Raw genomic sequence first — 15,739 nt, 5'->3', positions numbered from 1 at the left:
CTTCTCCTATGAGGGATAGTTTCCTGTCCGTACTCCCTGCTGAAGAGGGGAAAGAGTTTCTTGGGGGCAGCTAGGTGGCGCAGTGAACAGAGCTCTGGCCTTGGACTCAGGAAGACCTGAGTTCAAATACTGCCTCAGACACTTAACACTTACTAGCTGTGTGACCCTGGGCAAGTCACTTAACCCTGATCAAATCACCAAAAAGAAAAAAAAAAAGAGTTTCTTAAAGTCCTTGGTGGAAAAGGAGAGGGTTCTCCATGAAAGTCTGTTCCTGCAGCCCTTAATAGTGTAGGGAAGGGATCTCCCACAGTTCACCAATTGGGGGAAAGAAAGTCTTTCTCACAGCCTGGGGTGAATTAGAAAGAAGTTTTGCACAGCCCTCTCCTTCCGACAGAAGGGATCCTCCATGGATATGGGGAGGAGTTCTTCACAGTACCCAGGACGGCACTGGGTGGTCTAAAGAGGTTGCCCATAACCTCTACAGGGAAAGGGGAAGGATCTTCCAAAACTCTCTGGAGATGGAGAGAAGCTTCCCAAGATCCCGTGTAAGGGAGGAAAAGATCTCTCACAGGTGATCCATGGGGCAAAAGGAGAAATTTCCCACAACCTCTGGAGGAGAGGGGCAGGGAAGGAAGATAAGGAAAAGTGTGGGGCAGGGGAGAGAATAAAGGGAGGAGGAGGAGGAGGAGGGGAAAGGACAAGGGGGCAGCAAGAGGGTTTGGAAGAGGCTGGAGAAAAGGGAAGGAGGGAAGGAAAAGGATAAGGACAGGGGCAGAGGCAAAGAGGGGGTGGGGGGAGGGGATAGGACAAAGGGAGGAGCTGGGAAGGGGTAAAAGACGTGGGGGGGAAGGAGAAAGAAAGAGGGGAAGGGGAAATGGGGGAGGAGGGGAAAGGAGAGGGGGAAGGGGGAAGAAAAAAAGGGGAGGGGGTGAGTTTCTCCCCAGGCCCGTGGAGGAGGGTGAGGGGCGATGTACCCCTTCCAGGCTGCTGGGGTCAATGGGAGATTAGGCCCCTGAAAACCAAACTCACTGATTAATCAGCAATAATTAATGGCCTCATGTGAGTGATGTCACAGTCGAGATTCGTGACGTCATATAGGCCAGTCAGCGAGCATTCCCTCGCCTCCACCTTGATGGGAATAAGGCTCATTTACATATTGATGAAGGCAAAGGCACGTAGCGTCAGGCGGGGCGTGCTGACGCCACCACGCCCCTCACAGCCGGAGAGGTGCGTGTGCTCAGGCTCCCATCCTGCCTACAGCCAACGGCTACGCCGATGACGCGCGCATGCGCTGAGCTCTGTCTCCCGGCCTGGCGGTGACGCACGTGCGGCCGCCAAGATGGTGGTGGGCGCGTTCCCCATGGCGAAGCTGCTGTACCTGGGCGTGCGGCAGCTGAGCAAGCCGCTGGCCCAAAGGATTAAGGAGGGGGCGCGTCGGAGCCAATTCTTTCGGACCTACATCTGCCTGCCACCCGCCCAGCGTAAGCCGGACCCCAGAATCCCCCCTGTTCCCCAAGATGGTCCTTTCCGGACCTCGAGCCCCGGCCCCTGCCCCCCTCCTCCCTCTGACCTGAGGGGCCAATCGCGAAGCGGCGCGCGACCCTCTCTGGCCAATCAGGAGAGGCTGTCGCGCGCCGGAGAGGCAGGTCTGTTGCCGTTATCTCGGACCGCCCGCTAGCCCAATCGGGGCGCCGCGTGCTCTCTGCGCCGGCCAATGGCTGGAGGCCTCCGCGTCCCGGCTCGCCCTTTCTTCCTGTCTCCCACGCCCTCGTGGGGAGTCACGGCGGGCCAATGAGGGAGTCGCAGTGCTGGGATGGACAGCGATACTAACCAATGGAGAGGATAGAAGGGCGGGCAAGTTTGACTTTGAGCCTTTCTGTCATTTTGAGGAATGACAGAGGCAGGGCGGGACTTCAGGGTTAGTGGGACCTCTGGGTGGGGAGGGGAGGACTTCGCGGGGCTCAGTGTTTCCGTCCCCCGAGATCGCTGACCATCCCGTGTGTCAGTTTGACCACTCCTACTTGCTGCCCTTTAAGTGCTTTGAGGTGCAGGTGGAGTGAGCCTAGGTTCCAGAGCCACCTCTGCTCCGTAGGGGCTGTGTGGCCCTGGCGAAGTCACTGACTCTCTCTGATCCCCACTCTCCTCATTCCTAAAACGGGCCTGGGATGGCCTGTAGCCATAAACCAGCGAGAGAAAGCATATCCTTGACTAGGGACAGAGCCCAGCGTGAGTCAGCCTTGTCGTCCTGGGAGCCCAGGTTTGCAGTTTTACCCGGTGATCTCATTCGCGCCTCCCAGCAACTCTGGGAGGGAGAGGATATTGTCACCCCCTATTTGCAGATGAGAAAACTGAGGCTGAGAGGATTCACTCAGGATCACCCAGCTAGTGAGCGTCAGATGGCACATTTGAACTCAGGTCTCACCGAATCCCAGAGCTCTCCAAGAGAGTAGCCGGGCCCAGCCTTCATTTTGGGACCCAGGGAAAGTCCAGATGAGCCTCCCACTTGGCATTGTCTTTGTGTTTAGGAAGACCCCGCAGTCCCAGAGGACCAGTCTGTGCAGTGTGGACTCGGATTTCTGAGGTCTCCTACTCTCGCACTGTGTCCTAAGGTTTCTTTCGGTTCTGAGGTCTGTCTGTCCATAAGCCGTCTTAACTGACTGACCGAGCTGTCCCCTTTGCCGGAGCTCCCCCAATCCTCCTAGAGTCTGACACCGGGCTCCAGGGGTTAGCCGCCCCACCTGGCTTAGGGTCATCCTCACCTTGGAGAAGGATTTCCGTCTATGTGTCCTTTCCCCAAAGCACTGGTGACAGACATTCAGGTACAGGGCCCAACCCAGATCCCTGGGGCATACCGCCACAGACCCTTCAAATGGTCATGAAATCACAAATGACCAGCCCGCCCACTAGAAGCCTAGCGGCCTCTAGTGCAGGTGACACTTTTTGAAAGACTAGAAGATTTGCCCGTCTCTAGTCCTGAATTTGTGGCACTTTCTGTGCTCCACAGCCTTTCACAGACCCAAGCATCCCATCCTTTGCCTTCCGTTCTGGAATTTTCCTGGGAAATAGTTTGTCAAGGCCTCCGTGGCCAAGGGCAGCCCTGTGTCCTCTTGCTGGCCACTTATGTACCTGGGGTACCCTCTCCACATTGACCATTTTGTCCTGACCCTTCCAGTCCAAAGATCAATGTCTGGGCCGGACAAACAGAAGCACACTCAGGACTGATCAGCTCTTTTCTTTGGACTCATCAGCTTTCTGGCTGCCCCCAGGCGACAGTCTTTCCCTTTTTATCCTCCTCTTTCCCCCAGTATAGATTTCTAGAACCTTTTTGCTGTCTCCAGCTCTCCTCCTAAGCTTCATATTACTCTGAGAGTTGATGTTCCTGGGACTGTCTCTGTGGGATTCTGCCATGGTGTTCTAGTCTACCTGTTGCCTGACTTTGCCTGCGTTTCTGACGTGTCTTTTTAACACATTCACATGCAGCCCTCTAGACTCCCCCTTCTTCTCCACTTTGGGATTGTTTCATGGACTCAAAGAGCCCAAAGAAGCTGGAAGAGGCCTCCAGGCGCCTCCTGTTCCACCTAGATAGATCTGAATGATTTTCTTCCCCTCCTACATACAGTGTGGCTTGTAGGCACCCCATGTTGGGGAATCCACCGGTGGTGGCACTAGCTGTTAGGTCCGATGTAAGAAGAAGCTTCCTGAGATGCCCTCTTGGCAGGCCGTGACCACTGTGCCAAGATTAAGAGAGCCAAGGGAATCCCCTTTCTGGTGACACCTCTTCAAAGGCTTTCTTGTTCCTTCCTCCATGAATTTTCTCTTTTAAGCTAACCATTTTCCACTTCCTTCAGCTAGACCACATAGGGGATGATCTGAGGGCTGTCTTCTTTGGGACACAGTCTGGCTTTTCAGTATCTTTCTCCAAGAGTTCCCCTCCAGAATGGGGAAATGTAGTCCAGCAGGGCCTGGCGCCTGCTGGGCCCTCTGAATGCCAGCTAAGAGTATATATCAGCGTGGTGGAAAGCTATGTCACACCATTCACTCCTGGGGATTGACTGTCTCCAAAACGTAGTTTGGGTCAGCTTCTCCGATGGGATTTTGTAGTTGAGGAGGGCAAATCCTTTCAAAGCTATTTTTCCTGACATCTAGAATCTGTATCTGGTGATCCCCAACTTGCCTCAATGGAGGGGACCCTGCTACCCTCACATTCAAAGTTAGAATAATTCTTGTCTCCCATGATTCCTGTTCTTTCACCAAAGCAACCATTTCTCCTTTGCTGGTGACAGTTGGATTCAGATCAGCCTGTCTGTCCCTGATTCCTCCAACTTGGGAAGGCTGAAATGAACATTTTGTTGTTGTTAAGTTGTTTCAGTCGTGTCTGAGTTTTTGTGACCCCATTTGCAGTTTTCTTGGCAAAGATGCTGGAGTGGTTTGCCATTTCCTTTTACAGATGAGGAAACTGAGGTAAACAGTGTCAAGTGACTTGCTTGGGATCACGCAGCTAGTAAGTGTCTGAAGCTGTATTTGAGCTCAGATCTTCCTGACTCCAGGCCTGGCGCTCTATCTCCTTCGCCACCTAGCTGCCCCCTTCTTTCCCAAACTCCTTATCTCTTTCCTCTTTCTGCCTGAGAGGACTATGATATATTTCTGCCTGGGTTTATCTTCACCCAAATGTTTCCTACCACATTTCACCCTCTATTACTTCAGTGTTCTTGTGTGAATATGGCTTCCTAACATCCCTGCCAGCAGCCTCACTCTTTCCATTTCCCAGCAAGCCTCAGTGGTCCCTATCTCAACTCTCTGTCCTTGCTTTTAGACTCCCACCACCCGCTGTTTGTGCTGTGTGCCCCGCGTCGAGACCTCTGAGGCTGAGTTCTGTTGCTGTCTCTGTTCTTGCATCTTTGTGCCCTGGGAGTTCTTGGGCATCTCTTTGGACCATTCCTCTTCCACCCTTTTCTTCACTCCCTATGGCAGGGGTTCTTGACCTCTCTTACGTCATGGGCCCCTTTGGAAGTCAGGCTGCTGAACTTATGGGCCCTCTCCTAGAATAAAGGTCTCAAATGCATAAAACAGAGTAGGCAGGATTACAGAGGGACCGGATGCCATTGAAAGACATTTCTCCCAGTTTCACCAGCTCACCAACCAACCCCCTGAAGTTATTCCCAGTTCTCCTTGACAGTCAGTGGACCGCAGGCTGAGAACCCCTGCTTTCTACCTTTAGCATGCAGGCTCTCCAGAAGGCATCCCCCAGTCCCACCCCCTTCCTCTTTAGAACTATCTGTCTGGTCCACTTCACCATAGAGGAAATTGAGGTTTCTTCAGAGGGGAGGTGACTTGGCCAAGATTACCCAGCAGGCAGTTTTAGAACTGGACCTTCGAGGCTATTTCGGTTTCACCGATGGGGAAACCAGAGAGGGAAAGGCATCTGTCCATTTTCCTGGAGGTGGTCAGTGCCCTCTCTGGCCGTGGCCCCCAGCTCTGGCCTCACCCCAGCCCTCCCTCATCTCTGCAGTGTACCACTGGGTGGAAATGCGGACAAAGATGCGGATCCTGGGCTTCCGAGGAGTCACAATTAAACCCCTGAATGAGGAGGCAGCGGCAGAACTGGGGGCCGAGCTGCTGGGCGAGGCCACCATCTTCCTGGTGGGCGGCACCTGCCTGGTCCTTGAGTACTTCCGCCACTCCAGCCAGACGCGACGCAAGGAAGAAGAGCAGCGCCAGGTTTTGGAATCGTTTCAGCAGGAGCTGAACATCCTAACCTTGAATGTGGAAATCCTACAGACTCAGCAGCGGGAGGTCTCCCGGCACCTGGGGGCCCTCGATGAGCTGCAGACCCAGGTCAAAGCGCTCAAGGAGCTACTCGACAAAAAGGAGAAGTAGTGCCCAGGCCTGCTTCCCCGGGAGGCTGCCATCATCTCCCCTCTGCACACTGCCCCCTGCTGGCGGCATGCTCTTTTGGGCCCCCTTGCATGGGACGGTTGGCCAACAGCCATGGTACCTCCCTCTGGAGCGTACCACTCCTTGGGCATTCGATGGTCCTGTGTGACATTTCCCATTCCCTCCCCCACCCCCCACCCCCTTGGTCCTCATGTTTCTTCTTATGGGATTGGCCATACGCTCCACTTTTTCTTCCACTGGCATCCCCCTGGGAGTAAAGAATTGGCCAGTGGGCTGCTGTCCTGTAGTCATCTCCACCTCCCGCCCCCTCAGCCCTCCTCATATTGGAATCTTCTCCCCCAGCTCCTCAGACCCATTCCCTCATACCAGGCATCTGCTCACCTTCTTCCCTTTCCTTAGTGCGTGATATTAAGAATCCTCCACTCCACCAAGGTGGGATATTCCCATTGAACCTGCCCCCTCCATATCCCCGTCCCTCAGACCCATCCGTGTGATGGTGCAGCTTGGCATTTCTACTCCTCTACCCCCTTTTTTGGTCCATGGAGAACTCCTGTCTCTCGGGGGTATCTCACTGGAGATCTCTTATCCCAGACTGTTCCCACCAGCCCCAGACCAGCCTTCCTTGGGTTATCTTGATTCTTGGAATGGGATGGTCTCATGTGTCCTTTTCTCTTGGGTTAGGTCTGTGAATCCATACCCTCCCCGCCACAGGTAGCAGCCTTTCCCTCCTCATCTCCTGTTCCCCCCGCCCAGGATTCCACCTTCCATCCCATTGCTGACACTGGACGTGGAACGTTTCCAAATTTCTGAAATCTTCACTCCCCCAGGTTGACGTCAGCAGTAATCCGTGCCCACCCTAAATGCCACATGAAAGGTTCTGACAGAGACCTGCCTTTCTGTGCCCCCTCCCCCCTCCCAGGTAGACAGAGCCCTCGTCTTCCCAGTGGAATGTCATACAGGGCTTCTCTTCACCGCCTTCCCACAGGGCGGGGGGCACCCCTTCATTGTTTTCTGGCACCGGCAGTGTGGAGGGGAGAGAGATCTCCTGACTGGTGGCTGCTCCCGCCTTCCCCCTGGGAGAAGCTACTAATGGTATTGGAGGAAGAGGGGCAGAGGGCAGGGCTCTCCCAGGTCTGATTATATTTTTTATGACTATGAATACTTCACAATTAAAGGAGGGGAGGGCCTTGGCCTCACAAATAACTCAATACACCTATGGTCTGTTTCGTCTGGGGAACATGGGTGTGGCCCCTCTTCTGAGGTTTGAGGTTTGAATGTTTACCGTTATGCAGACTGAATGGGACCTTTCAGGTGATGGAGGCTACGTGAGACCCCTCCTTCAACCAGAAGGGTAAATTTAGGCACTGAGCAAGGAAGGGACTGAACCGTGGTCTCAGAGGCTGGAGAAGACGGGCTGAGACTTGGATGTGGGAGGGAGTGAATGCCTGACAGGGAAGATGGGCCCAGTCTGAGAGATGTGACTACTCTTCACACGCCTTACCCCACCGGGGGGGAGGATGGTCTAGACCTCAGGGAGTCCACAGTCTGCTCTGCGGGAGGTAGGGGCGGAGTGGAGGGGATGGGCTTAGGCTAGGCCAGCATCCTAGACCGGGGCTGGTGGGGAAGGGCCCAGGCTAGGCCAGCATCCTAGACCAGGGCTGGTGGGGGGCGGGGGGTGGAGGGGACGGGCCTAGGCTAGGCCATGCCAGCATCCTAGACCAGGGCTGGGGAGGGGAAAGCAGGTGAGGGCCCAGGCAGGACATTTGCCAAAGACCAAGAGCTTGCTAAACACTGGAGAGCCCAAAGAGTGTATTGTGTGATAGGGAAAAGGGTAGATTTATTCCAACTGAGTCCACTTCAACATGAGGAAGGCGATGAGAGAACATTCCTCCTACCCCCTAGAAGGGTGTTTCACTTCCACTCACTCTGTCACCCAGGGGAATGGCTCCAAAACCCAGGCCTACCCAAATTTAAAAAAAAAAAAAAAAATTTTTTCCAAAAATGTTACAGTATTTTATAGAATCATAGAATCTTAATTGCTTATAGAAAAGGGGCAAGGGGAATATTTTGAGGGAGAGGGAAGAAGGGAGTTCCCTGCAGTGGGGAGAGGTCCTGGTTCCCTATACCCCCTGGAAGAACTACACCCCCAGAGGGGGACTGCTAGGATTACAGCATTTAAGACTGCCAAGACCCCACCCTTATCAAAAACAAATAAAGTCCCCCCCCTTTCCCTCCCAAACAAATATATATTTTTTTTTCTTAAAAAAATTGAAGGCTTCTAAGGATTAAAGTGAGCATTGGGCCCTCAGAGGGGCCCCAGGAAGGGGAGACATGATCTCCCCTTTCCCCTTTCCTTCTTCAAGCTGAGCGATGTGTCCCAAGCAGAGGAAGGAGCCCCGAGGGGATGAAAGGAGGAATGGACCAAGAATAGAAGGGGGAGGTGGAGCCCCCTGCCTCAAATCTGCATGCCAGGAGGATATGGCAGGGCTGGGCCGCCGCCTCCTTGGGTTCTTCCAAGGGGGCCGAAGGCCATGGTGTGGAGGAGGCTTCTATAGCTCATCCCAAAGCTGGAGGCAGGAGGGAGTGGGAGAGGGCTCGTTTCCTTCCCAGGTGCCTCTGGTCACGGAGAGCCCCGCTTCCGGAGCTCCTGGACAAAAGCTGGAGGAGAGACAGAGAAAAGAGTTTATGAGAGGGGAAGCCCGAGTCCACCTCGAATGGACCATGGACAGAGCCCAGCCGCAGGGCATCTTAGGCTGGAGAAGCGGCTGGGCCAGTCAGAGCCCTCAGCTTTACTGGGGCTGGACCCCTGACTCCAGTGCTGAGCCCTTGGGACCCCGACCTCTCCCCTCAGCGCCCCCACTCACCTTCTATTATCTCCTCTTTCACTTTCTGAAGCTCCTTCCGCACCTCTTCCAGCAGTTCCTGTGAGGCAGGAAAAGGGGGCATCAGAAGGTTCCCCAAGCCACGCACCCCAACCCTCATTGGCTGGACTTTTTCCTGGGGGAGGAGTTTGCCACACCCTCCAAAGTTCCCACCCTAGAGGCTCTCCCCAAAACAGGGGCAGAGTTGGAGTGAGCACTGGATTTCAGGAGGCTCCCTCCCTCCCTCATTCATTTACTCCCATACGGTTAGCAGAGATGGTCAGACACAGGGATCTTAGATCACACCTTTCCTGGGGCCCTCCCCCCTACCTGCTTGATCCTGTCTAAGTCAGACTCCTCATGGGTACTGGGAGTCGAGGTAGGGGCCTCACAGCTCATTGCTGATGTGGAAGACTTCGTCCTGAAAGAGATGGAAGGATAGGTACAGAAATAGGGTTTGGGAGGATGGGATGACCCACATTATCCCCCTCCAAAAGAGCATTATTTCTACCAAATTAGCATGATCCATTTAAACTGTCTCGTTTTGTGGTGGAGAATGAAGTATCCTTCCTAGAAATAGAGTTCATACATCTGAGCAGGAAGGGGCCTGGGAATCCAGCTGCTATTTGTACAACGAGCGTTTTTAGACATCATTTCACTTGTACTTCTCATAATAACCCTGGGGTATCTGCAGGGAATGTTTGCAAACTGAGACTCGTATCCAGTGGGAAGACCGCTAACCCCTCTGGTCAGAAGATGTGGATTTCCACTGTTGCTCAGCTCCTGTCTGTATCACCGAGAGCAGGTCACTTAACTTCCCTCAGACTCGGTGTCCTCACTTGTAAGATAAGGGGGCCGGACTTCCTGGCCAATATAAGAGGCTGGATTTGAACCTAGATCTCTACTGACGTGAGGTCCACCTCACTAGCCCTTGTAGAAGCCAGAGAAACCTCTCCGCCCTCCGTTGTACCTCATGGTGATCCAAGCCCAGAGAGTGATCAGCACCCGTGTGTGGTGTCCAACAGTGAGTTGGGCAGGCCAGTGTAGAGACTGGACCTGGCGTCTTGGGCCTTCCGCCATGGGACCGCCTAGCGGTAGTGCCCCACTTGTCTGAGGTGAAGTTAGGGTGGGGGTCATGACGGACTTGGTAAGGCTCTTAGGGATCCTCCATGCTCCATTTTACAGATAAGAAAATTGAGACCCAGAAAGGACCAGGGATTAAGTCACACCTTCTAGGAGGAACCCTAGAACTTAGATAGGCAGAACCTTAGACATGATCACTTCCAACTCCCTCGTGTCACTGAAACCTGAGTGGAGTAAGGATTGCTCCGAGGTCATCCAGGTGCCACGGGCAAAGACAGGCTTCAAAGTGAGTCCCTGCGAGTGCCAGCCCAGGGCACCCCTTCCCGGCCCCCCAGGTAGTTTGCACTCACCTAGGTAGAGTTGTGCTATTCTTTTCCCATGGTCTCCGAACAGGCTCTGGAGGGTGAGGGAAAAGAAAGGGGGACATGAAGGCTGGGGGCTGGGAGGGCCTTCCCCCCTCCCCCAGAGGCAGGCAGCCAGCTCAGAACAGCACCAGGCAAACTCACCATTCTGTGTGGGAATTCTTGTTTCAGCTTCTTCCTGCTTGGGAAGGGAGAAAGGGGACTCAGTCCCTTCTCACTGGTGCCAATGCTCCCCACCTCCCAAAGAATCAGGGCTGGGGAAGGGAGAAAGGTGCCACCCGCCTTCCTCTCTCCCTTCCTCACGGCAGCTAGGGGACAGTTGGAAGTCGAAACTCGGGGAGATGCGGGGAGATAGGGAAGAGGAAGCCCCCTGCTCCCCACTCACATTGGCAGGTTCGTCCTTGGCTGGGGGCTTCTCCCCAATCAAAGTTGCTTTCCTCCTGAGGCCGGAAGTGGATGTGGGGTGAGTGTGGGGCCCCCTCCTGAGGCATCCTAGCCCACCCCCCACCTGCATGCAGGCATGATTTCCTCATACCTTCCCCATCCAGACTCCCCCTCCTTCCTCCTCTCCATTGCACTTCTGGCCCCTGACCCGTCCCTCTCGCTGTGTGGTCCTGAGTAAGTAATTCTCTTCCCTTTTCTGGGTCTCAGTCCCTGCCACTGGACAACAAAGGGTCTCTAAGGCTCCTTGGAAGGGTTGATCTCTTCTGGTTTAAGGCTCCTTCCAGCTTTATGCACGGGGAGCTGAGGTTTGCTTAAATGCAGAGCTGGGAACCGTACGTCCCATTTGCCCATTCTCTGCCCCCTTACCACCCACGATATCCCAGCACACAGTAGGCACTCCAGAAATACTAGACAGCAGCAGCGGCCTCAAGTTCTCCCACCATGGTCCTGCGACCCCATGGCTGAGGGCTTGGGGTGGGTGAACGGGGCCCTGGCCCAGGGCTCACCTCCGGGCCAGCATGGCGCTCATTTCTTCCATTAGCCCTCCCCCGGTGCTCCGAGTGCTCTCAGCTTTTGGGGTGGGAGGGGGCCCGGAGGACTCATCCTGCAAGGGGGAAAGGTCGGAGGGCACGTTGGGAGTGCCCCCAGCTTCTCTTTGCTCCTCACACTCCCCCCGCTCACCAAGACTGTGCAGTGAAGAGCAGTTGGGATCAGGGCTGCTATTTCCACAGTCACACACACTGTATGTGATTGTGTGACAGGGATTCTCGCGAGCCACTGTCATGTCCCAGGTCTCATAGGGACATGGTGTCAGCTACCCCAGAGGCACCCGCACAATCTCACCTTGCCGACCTTCCTGAGTTTGGCTCCCGCGAGGGCCGCAGCCAGGCCTGGGGCACCCCCGCCTCCCCCACTGGGGCCTTGGGCAGACGGCAGTGGGGGTGCTGGGGGTGGGCCTCCCGCCCCACCTAGGGCTGGAGGCCCCGCTCCTGATGGGGGCAGCCCAGGGGGTGGGGGTGGGCCAGGGGGAGGAGGGGGTCCTGGAGGGGGTGGGGGCCCCCCAGCTGGGGCTCCTGAAACACACAAACAAAAGGATATTTGGGAGTTGAGAGAGGGAGCAGAGACTCAGGGGGCAGAAGGGGAACCTCTAAAACTGAGAACTTGGAACCCAGAATGTCAGAGTAGCTGGCACCAGCTCAACCTCATTTCACAGAAGGGGAAGTTGAGACCGAGGCAGGAAAAGGGACAGAACCGGGACGCCAGTGAGATAAAGGCAGAAAAGGCAGAGCTTGAAGGAGACTTGGTTATCTGATGGGAGTTGATGCAGTGGGGGCTCAGAGGACAGAGGCACTGGCCAGTGGCAAGCCGTCTGAGCTGGGGTCTCAGCATCCCCCCCCCTCCGGGGGCCTTTACCTGCATTGGGGACCCGGCGGTCTCTTTCCACCTGCTCCTGGTGTTCTAGCTGTTGCCTGCGGGAAAACAGAGAGAGGATTAGGGGAGGAAGGAGTTGGGGCCTCCACCTCATCCCTGTGCCCCTGAATTCCATCATGGCCTCTTGAAGGTCAAAGAAGGGGTGTGGGATGGCAGGAAGCCCCGCTGAGAGTCTTTGCCTTACCCAGTCCTGAAGCTGATTACTTCCTCCAGTTAAATCGGGGGATCAAATGGGAGGGGGGCCTGTGGATCCTGATTCCATCCCCCCAACCAGGGTCCACAAGGGATAGGATTTAGAGGGAGGGGGAAAGACAAAGGCTGCAGGGAGGAGGTCAGGTGAAACGGGAAGGAAAATATGATGGGGGTATCATTTACCTCCTCTGCTGCTCTATCTCTTCTGGTGAGGGTCCATTTTGGACAGACCAGGATGCAGGGGGAGGGGGTGGTGGCCCACCTGGGAGAGAGGGCATCAACCTGAATCTTTAGATCATCTCCACAAATGGCCCCTCCTCCTAGAAAACCCTCCCTAGTCTTGTGGACTTCAGACAGTATTCTGGCCCTTTCCTTCTGGGGGAACTTGTCCACACACGTCTCTCTCCAGAACCCCAAAAACCTTCTGGGCCATGCACCCACCTCTCTTCCAAGCCTTCCCAGGGCCCCACATCCTTCCATCTCCCAACACCAGACTAATTGATGGTTTATGGCCCATGTCTCTAATAACTCTAAATCCTTTGAGCATAGGTCCAAATGCCACCCTATGCCAGGCAGGGAGAAATCAGAGAACAAAACAGGTGCAGAGATAGGGGAACACACAATAAGGGGTAACACGGTCCAGAGGAAGCAACATGGTTCTGTATGTGGTCAAGGAGCAAGGAGGCCATCCTTCTAATCCTGCCGCTGAAATCTCTCAGGTTCCTGCTCATTCTGCACCTCTAAGGGCCCACCTACAGAGGGATTCCATAGCCCAGTGTCCTCTCTGACCACAGGCTACCCATCCTCCATCCCCAGGCCTATCTGATGACTGGCCCTCCCTTCCCCCTTCCTCTCTAGATAAGGCTCCTTTCTAGACCTTGCAGGGCCCAGCAAACTTCCAAACCTGTCATTAACATTCTAGAACTGTACAGCTGCAGAATTCCAAGGCCCTCCTCTTACCTCCTTCTAAGGCCTCCAGGGCATCAGCCATCCCTGCTGCAAACAGAGCAGCATCTTCTTTGCTGCCAAAGTTGAGGCCCCAGACCTGGCGGGCATCCCGCCACTGGTGGAAATTGGGCGTGGCCCGGTTATACTTGACACCTCGGACGATGGCACAGTTAATAACAACCTGATGGGAGAGGGATTCAGTTAAAGGGAGACACAGCTGCTCCCCGAGGAGAGCCCAAATTCTTGTCCAAAGCCTAGCTCCCCAGTAGAAGTCAGGGTATGGGGAGGCCAGGGCCAAAGGCAGTCCCCTGCTAGCCCAGCTGTTCCCCAAAGGGAGCCCAAATTCTTGTCCAAAGCCCAGCTCCCCAGTGGAGGTTGGGATACAGGGAGGCCAGAGCCTGAGGAGGTCCCCTACTAGCCCGGCTGCTCCACAAAGGGAGCCCAAATTCTTGTCCAAAGCCTAGCTCCCCAGTAGAAGTCAGGGTATGGGGAGGCCAGGGCCAAAGGCAGTCCCCTGCTAGCCCAGCTGCTCGCCAAAAGGAGCCCAAATTCTCGTCCAAAGCCTAGCTCCCCAGTGGAAGTCAGGGTATGGGGAGGCCAGGGCCTGAGGAGGTCCCCTACTAGCCTGGCTGTTCCCCAAAGGGAACCCAAATTCTTGTCCAAGGCCCAGCTCCCCAGTAGAAGTCGGGGTACAGGGAGGCCAGGGCCCAAGGAAGTCACCTGTTGGTCCGGTTGCATCTTTCGGCCCACCACGCGGAAGGCATTGGTGCTGGGATTGTGGTAGATTTGGACTCTGCTTAAGGCCTGGGGCCCCGTGCCAGCCGGTAACCACTTTTTGTTGACGTCATCGTAAACCATCACAGTGGCCCTGCTAGAGCAGAGCAGGTTCTCACTGAGAGGAAGAGGGCAGAGACTCAGTGGCCTGCAGGGGGTGAATCACTTCACAGAAATCCCAGTCCTCCCTCTAAACTGATGCCCACACAGGAGTCCTGGGCCCTCCTGAGCCTGATGCCACAGCAGGGAAATGAGGGTTGGAATAGAGATCTCTGAGCACTCCTGAAAGCCCTCCCATCACACCGGAGGCAAGTGCAGAGAGCGGATGGACAGAGAGAGCCCCGATGGAAAGCCTTTGGGTTTTCTTCCTTGTCATTGAGTCAGTGAGTCGTGTCTGACTGTTCCTGACCCCTTTGGGGTTCTCTTGGCAAAGATACTGCAGTAGCTTCATTTTCTGCAAATTGTACAACATGGGGGGTTGGGATAGTCCCCAAGATCTCTTCTAGTCCGGACATTCTGTGATTTGTAAGACAACTCTGCCCCGTGCTCCGAATAGATCCCAAAGGAGGAAATTCAGGCACATGGACTTAGGGGGCAGGCTTTGTTCCCAGCCCCAAAGTCATCATGGCAAAGGACCCTCCCTCTAGCTTGCATATCACAAGAAGAAACTACGATTCCCAGAATTCCGTGGAACCCTCCTTTCCCACAGGGCATCATGGGAACTATCTTCTCTTGCTTAAAGGGACTGAGGTTTCTAATAGTACCCCCCACCCCCACCATCTGCCCCATCCCCCATGGGGAAGTAGGGAGGCAAGAAGAGTTCCGGAGGGAGAGTGATACTGATCTGGGGTGTGGGGGGTGGGGTAGGGGAGAACTCTGAGACTCACCTTTTTGTGTGGTACAGAAGGGGAAGACAGAAGTGGGGCAAAAGTTGGAATAGTATTCAGAGTCATAAGGGACCTCAGAGAGGGAAAGGGAGCCCCAGGAAGATGAAATAGCTAATAGATGAAATACCAGGGTCTGCCCCTTCCACCGTGAGAAGGCCACTCTTTCCACTATGCATATAGCCAGAGAGAGACTGTGTTCCCTCTCTGGGCTCACATGAAGCTGCCCTCAGCCCCCTCTTCAGCTCTACAAGCCCCAAAGAGGAGACAGAGGATGTCTCCAAAAGGGGTCAAGCTCACCCAGGGCCCTGGGTGAGGTGGGGGACACCCGGAGGCTGCAAACAGTCAAAAGGAGTAGGGCCCCAGGGCTCCAGATTTGTACTTGAATGCCAAGTGTTCCCCAGACAGGTGAGGCCTGAGGGGAAGGAGATCCACCCCCACCAGAAAGCGTCCTGCTTCCAGTCAGGAGCTTTCGTGTGGCCCAAGGGGTTTGCCCCCACCCCCATCGCCAGCTAGTGCCAGCTCAGGGAGGGCTGAGCTGAGGGTAGGGCCTGGCAGGCTGCCCACTGCCTGCTGGGGTAGAGGCAGGTCCTAGCACAACACAGGCACCACCCTGCTCTCTGCCCTTCGCCCCTTTTTCCTTAGTAGGAGGAGAGGTACACACACTGGAGCCCCACCCTGTTCCAGCTTCAGCCTCAGGACTCCTGGTGTGTTTTAAGTTCCTTCCCAGCTGACATGCTCAGTTCTGCGTTCCCTCCCATCTCTGACACTGTGTTCTAAGCTCTCTTTCAATCCTGACACTAAGTATTGTAAAGTCCCTCTTAACCCTGACATTCCATGTTCTAAGATCTCTCCCATCTCTGGC

At 55.0% G+C, this 15,739-nt stretch overlaps 1 protein-coding gene and 1 pseudogene across 3 annotated transcripts in view; one reads left to right on the top strand and one right to left on the bottom strand.

The window, feature by feature from the left end:
• The first annotated feature begins 968 nt into the window (after positions 1-968).
• On the top strand, positions 969-7,103 carry LOC114030945 (annotated as a pseudogene).
• A 604-nt stretch (positions 7,104-7,707) lies between these two features.
• Positions 7,708-15,739, bottom strand: part of LOC114030982 (vasodilator-stimulated phosphoprotein-like) — a 14,408-nt gene continuing 6,376 nt past the window's right edge. Inside the window, exons 2-13 of one of the 3 annotated variants that reach the window (XM_027845955.1) lie at positions 13,937-14,084; positions 13,229-13,397; positions 12,452-12,530; positions 12,059-12,114; positions 11,489-11,718; positions 11,152-11,249; positions 10,587-10,641; positions 10,346-10,382; positions 10,190-10,235; positions 9,087-9,177; positions 8,760-8,817; positions 7,708-8,553 (exon numbers count right to left, since the gene is read on the bottom strand). In XM_027845955.1, coding sequence (XP_027701756.1) covers positions 8,516-8,553; positions 8,760-8,817; positions 9,087-9,177; positions 10,190-10,235; positions 10,346-10,382; positions 10,587-10,641; positions 11,152-11,249; positions 11,489-11,718; positions 12,059-12,114; positions 12,452-12,530; positions 13,229-13,397; positions 13,937-14,084 — 1,105 coding nt within the window. In that variant the 3' untranslated portion in view covers positions 7,708-8,515. Of the gene's footprint in view, positions 8,554-8,759; positions 8,818-9,086; positions 9,178-10,189; positions 10,236-10,345; positions 10,383-10,586; positions 10,642-11,151; positions 11,250-11,488; positions 11,719-12,058; positions 12,115-12,451; positions 12,531-13,228; positions 13,398-13,936; positions 14,109-15,739 lie in introns of all 3 variants that reach the window. The other 2 variants (XM_027845953.1, XM_027845954.1) reach the window with 2 other exon arrangements.

This window comes from Vombatus ursinus, unplaced genomic scaffold, assembly GCF_900497805.2.
Source record: "Vombatus ursinus unplaced genomic scaffold, bare-nosed wombat genome assembly UNPS02015030.1, whole genome shotgun sequence".
NCBI lineage: Eukaryota > Metazoa > Chordata > Mammalia > Diprotodontia > Vombatidae > Vombatus > Vombatus ursinus.
The sequence above is the reverse complement of the archived record's forward strand: the minus strand, read 5'-3'. Positions and strand labels throughout refer to the sequence as shown.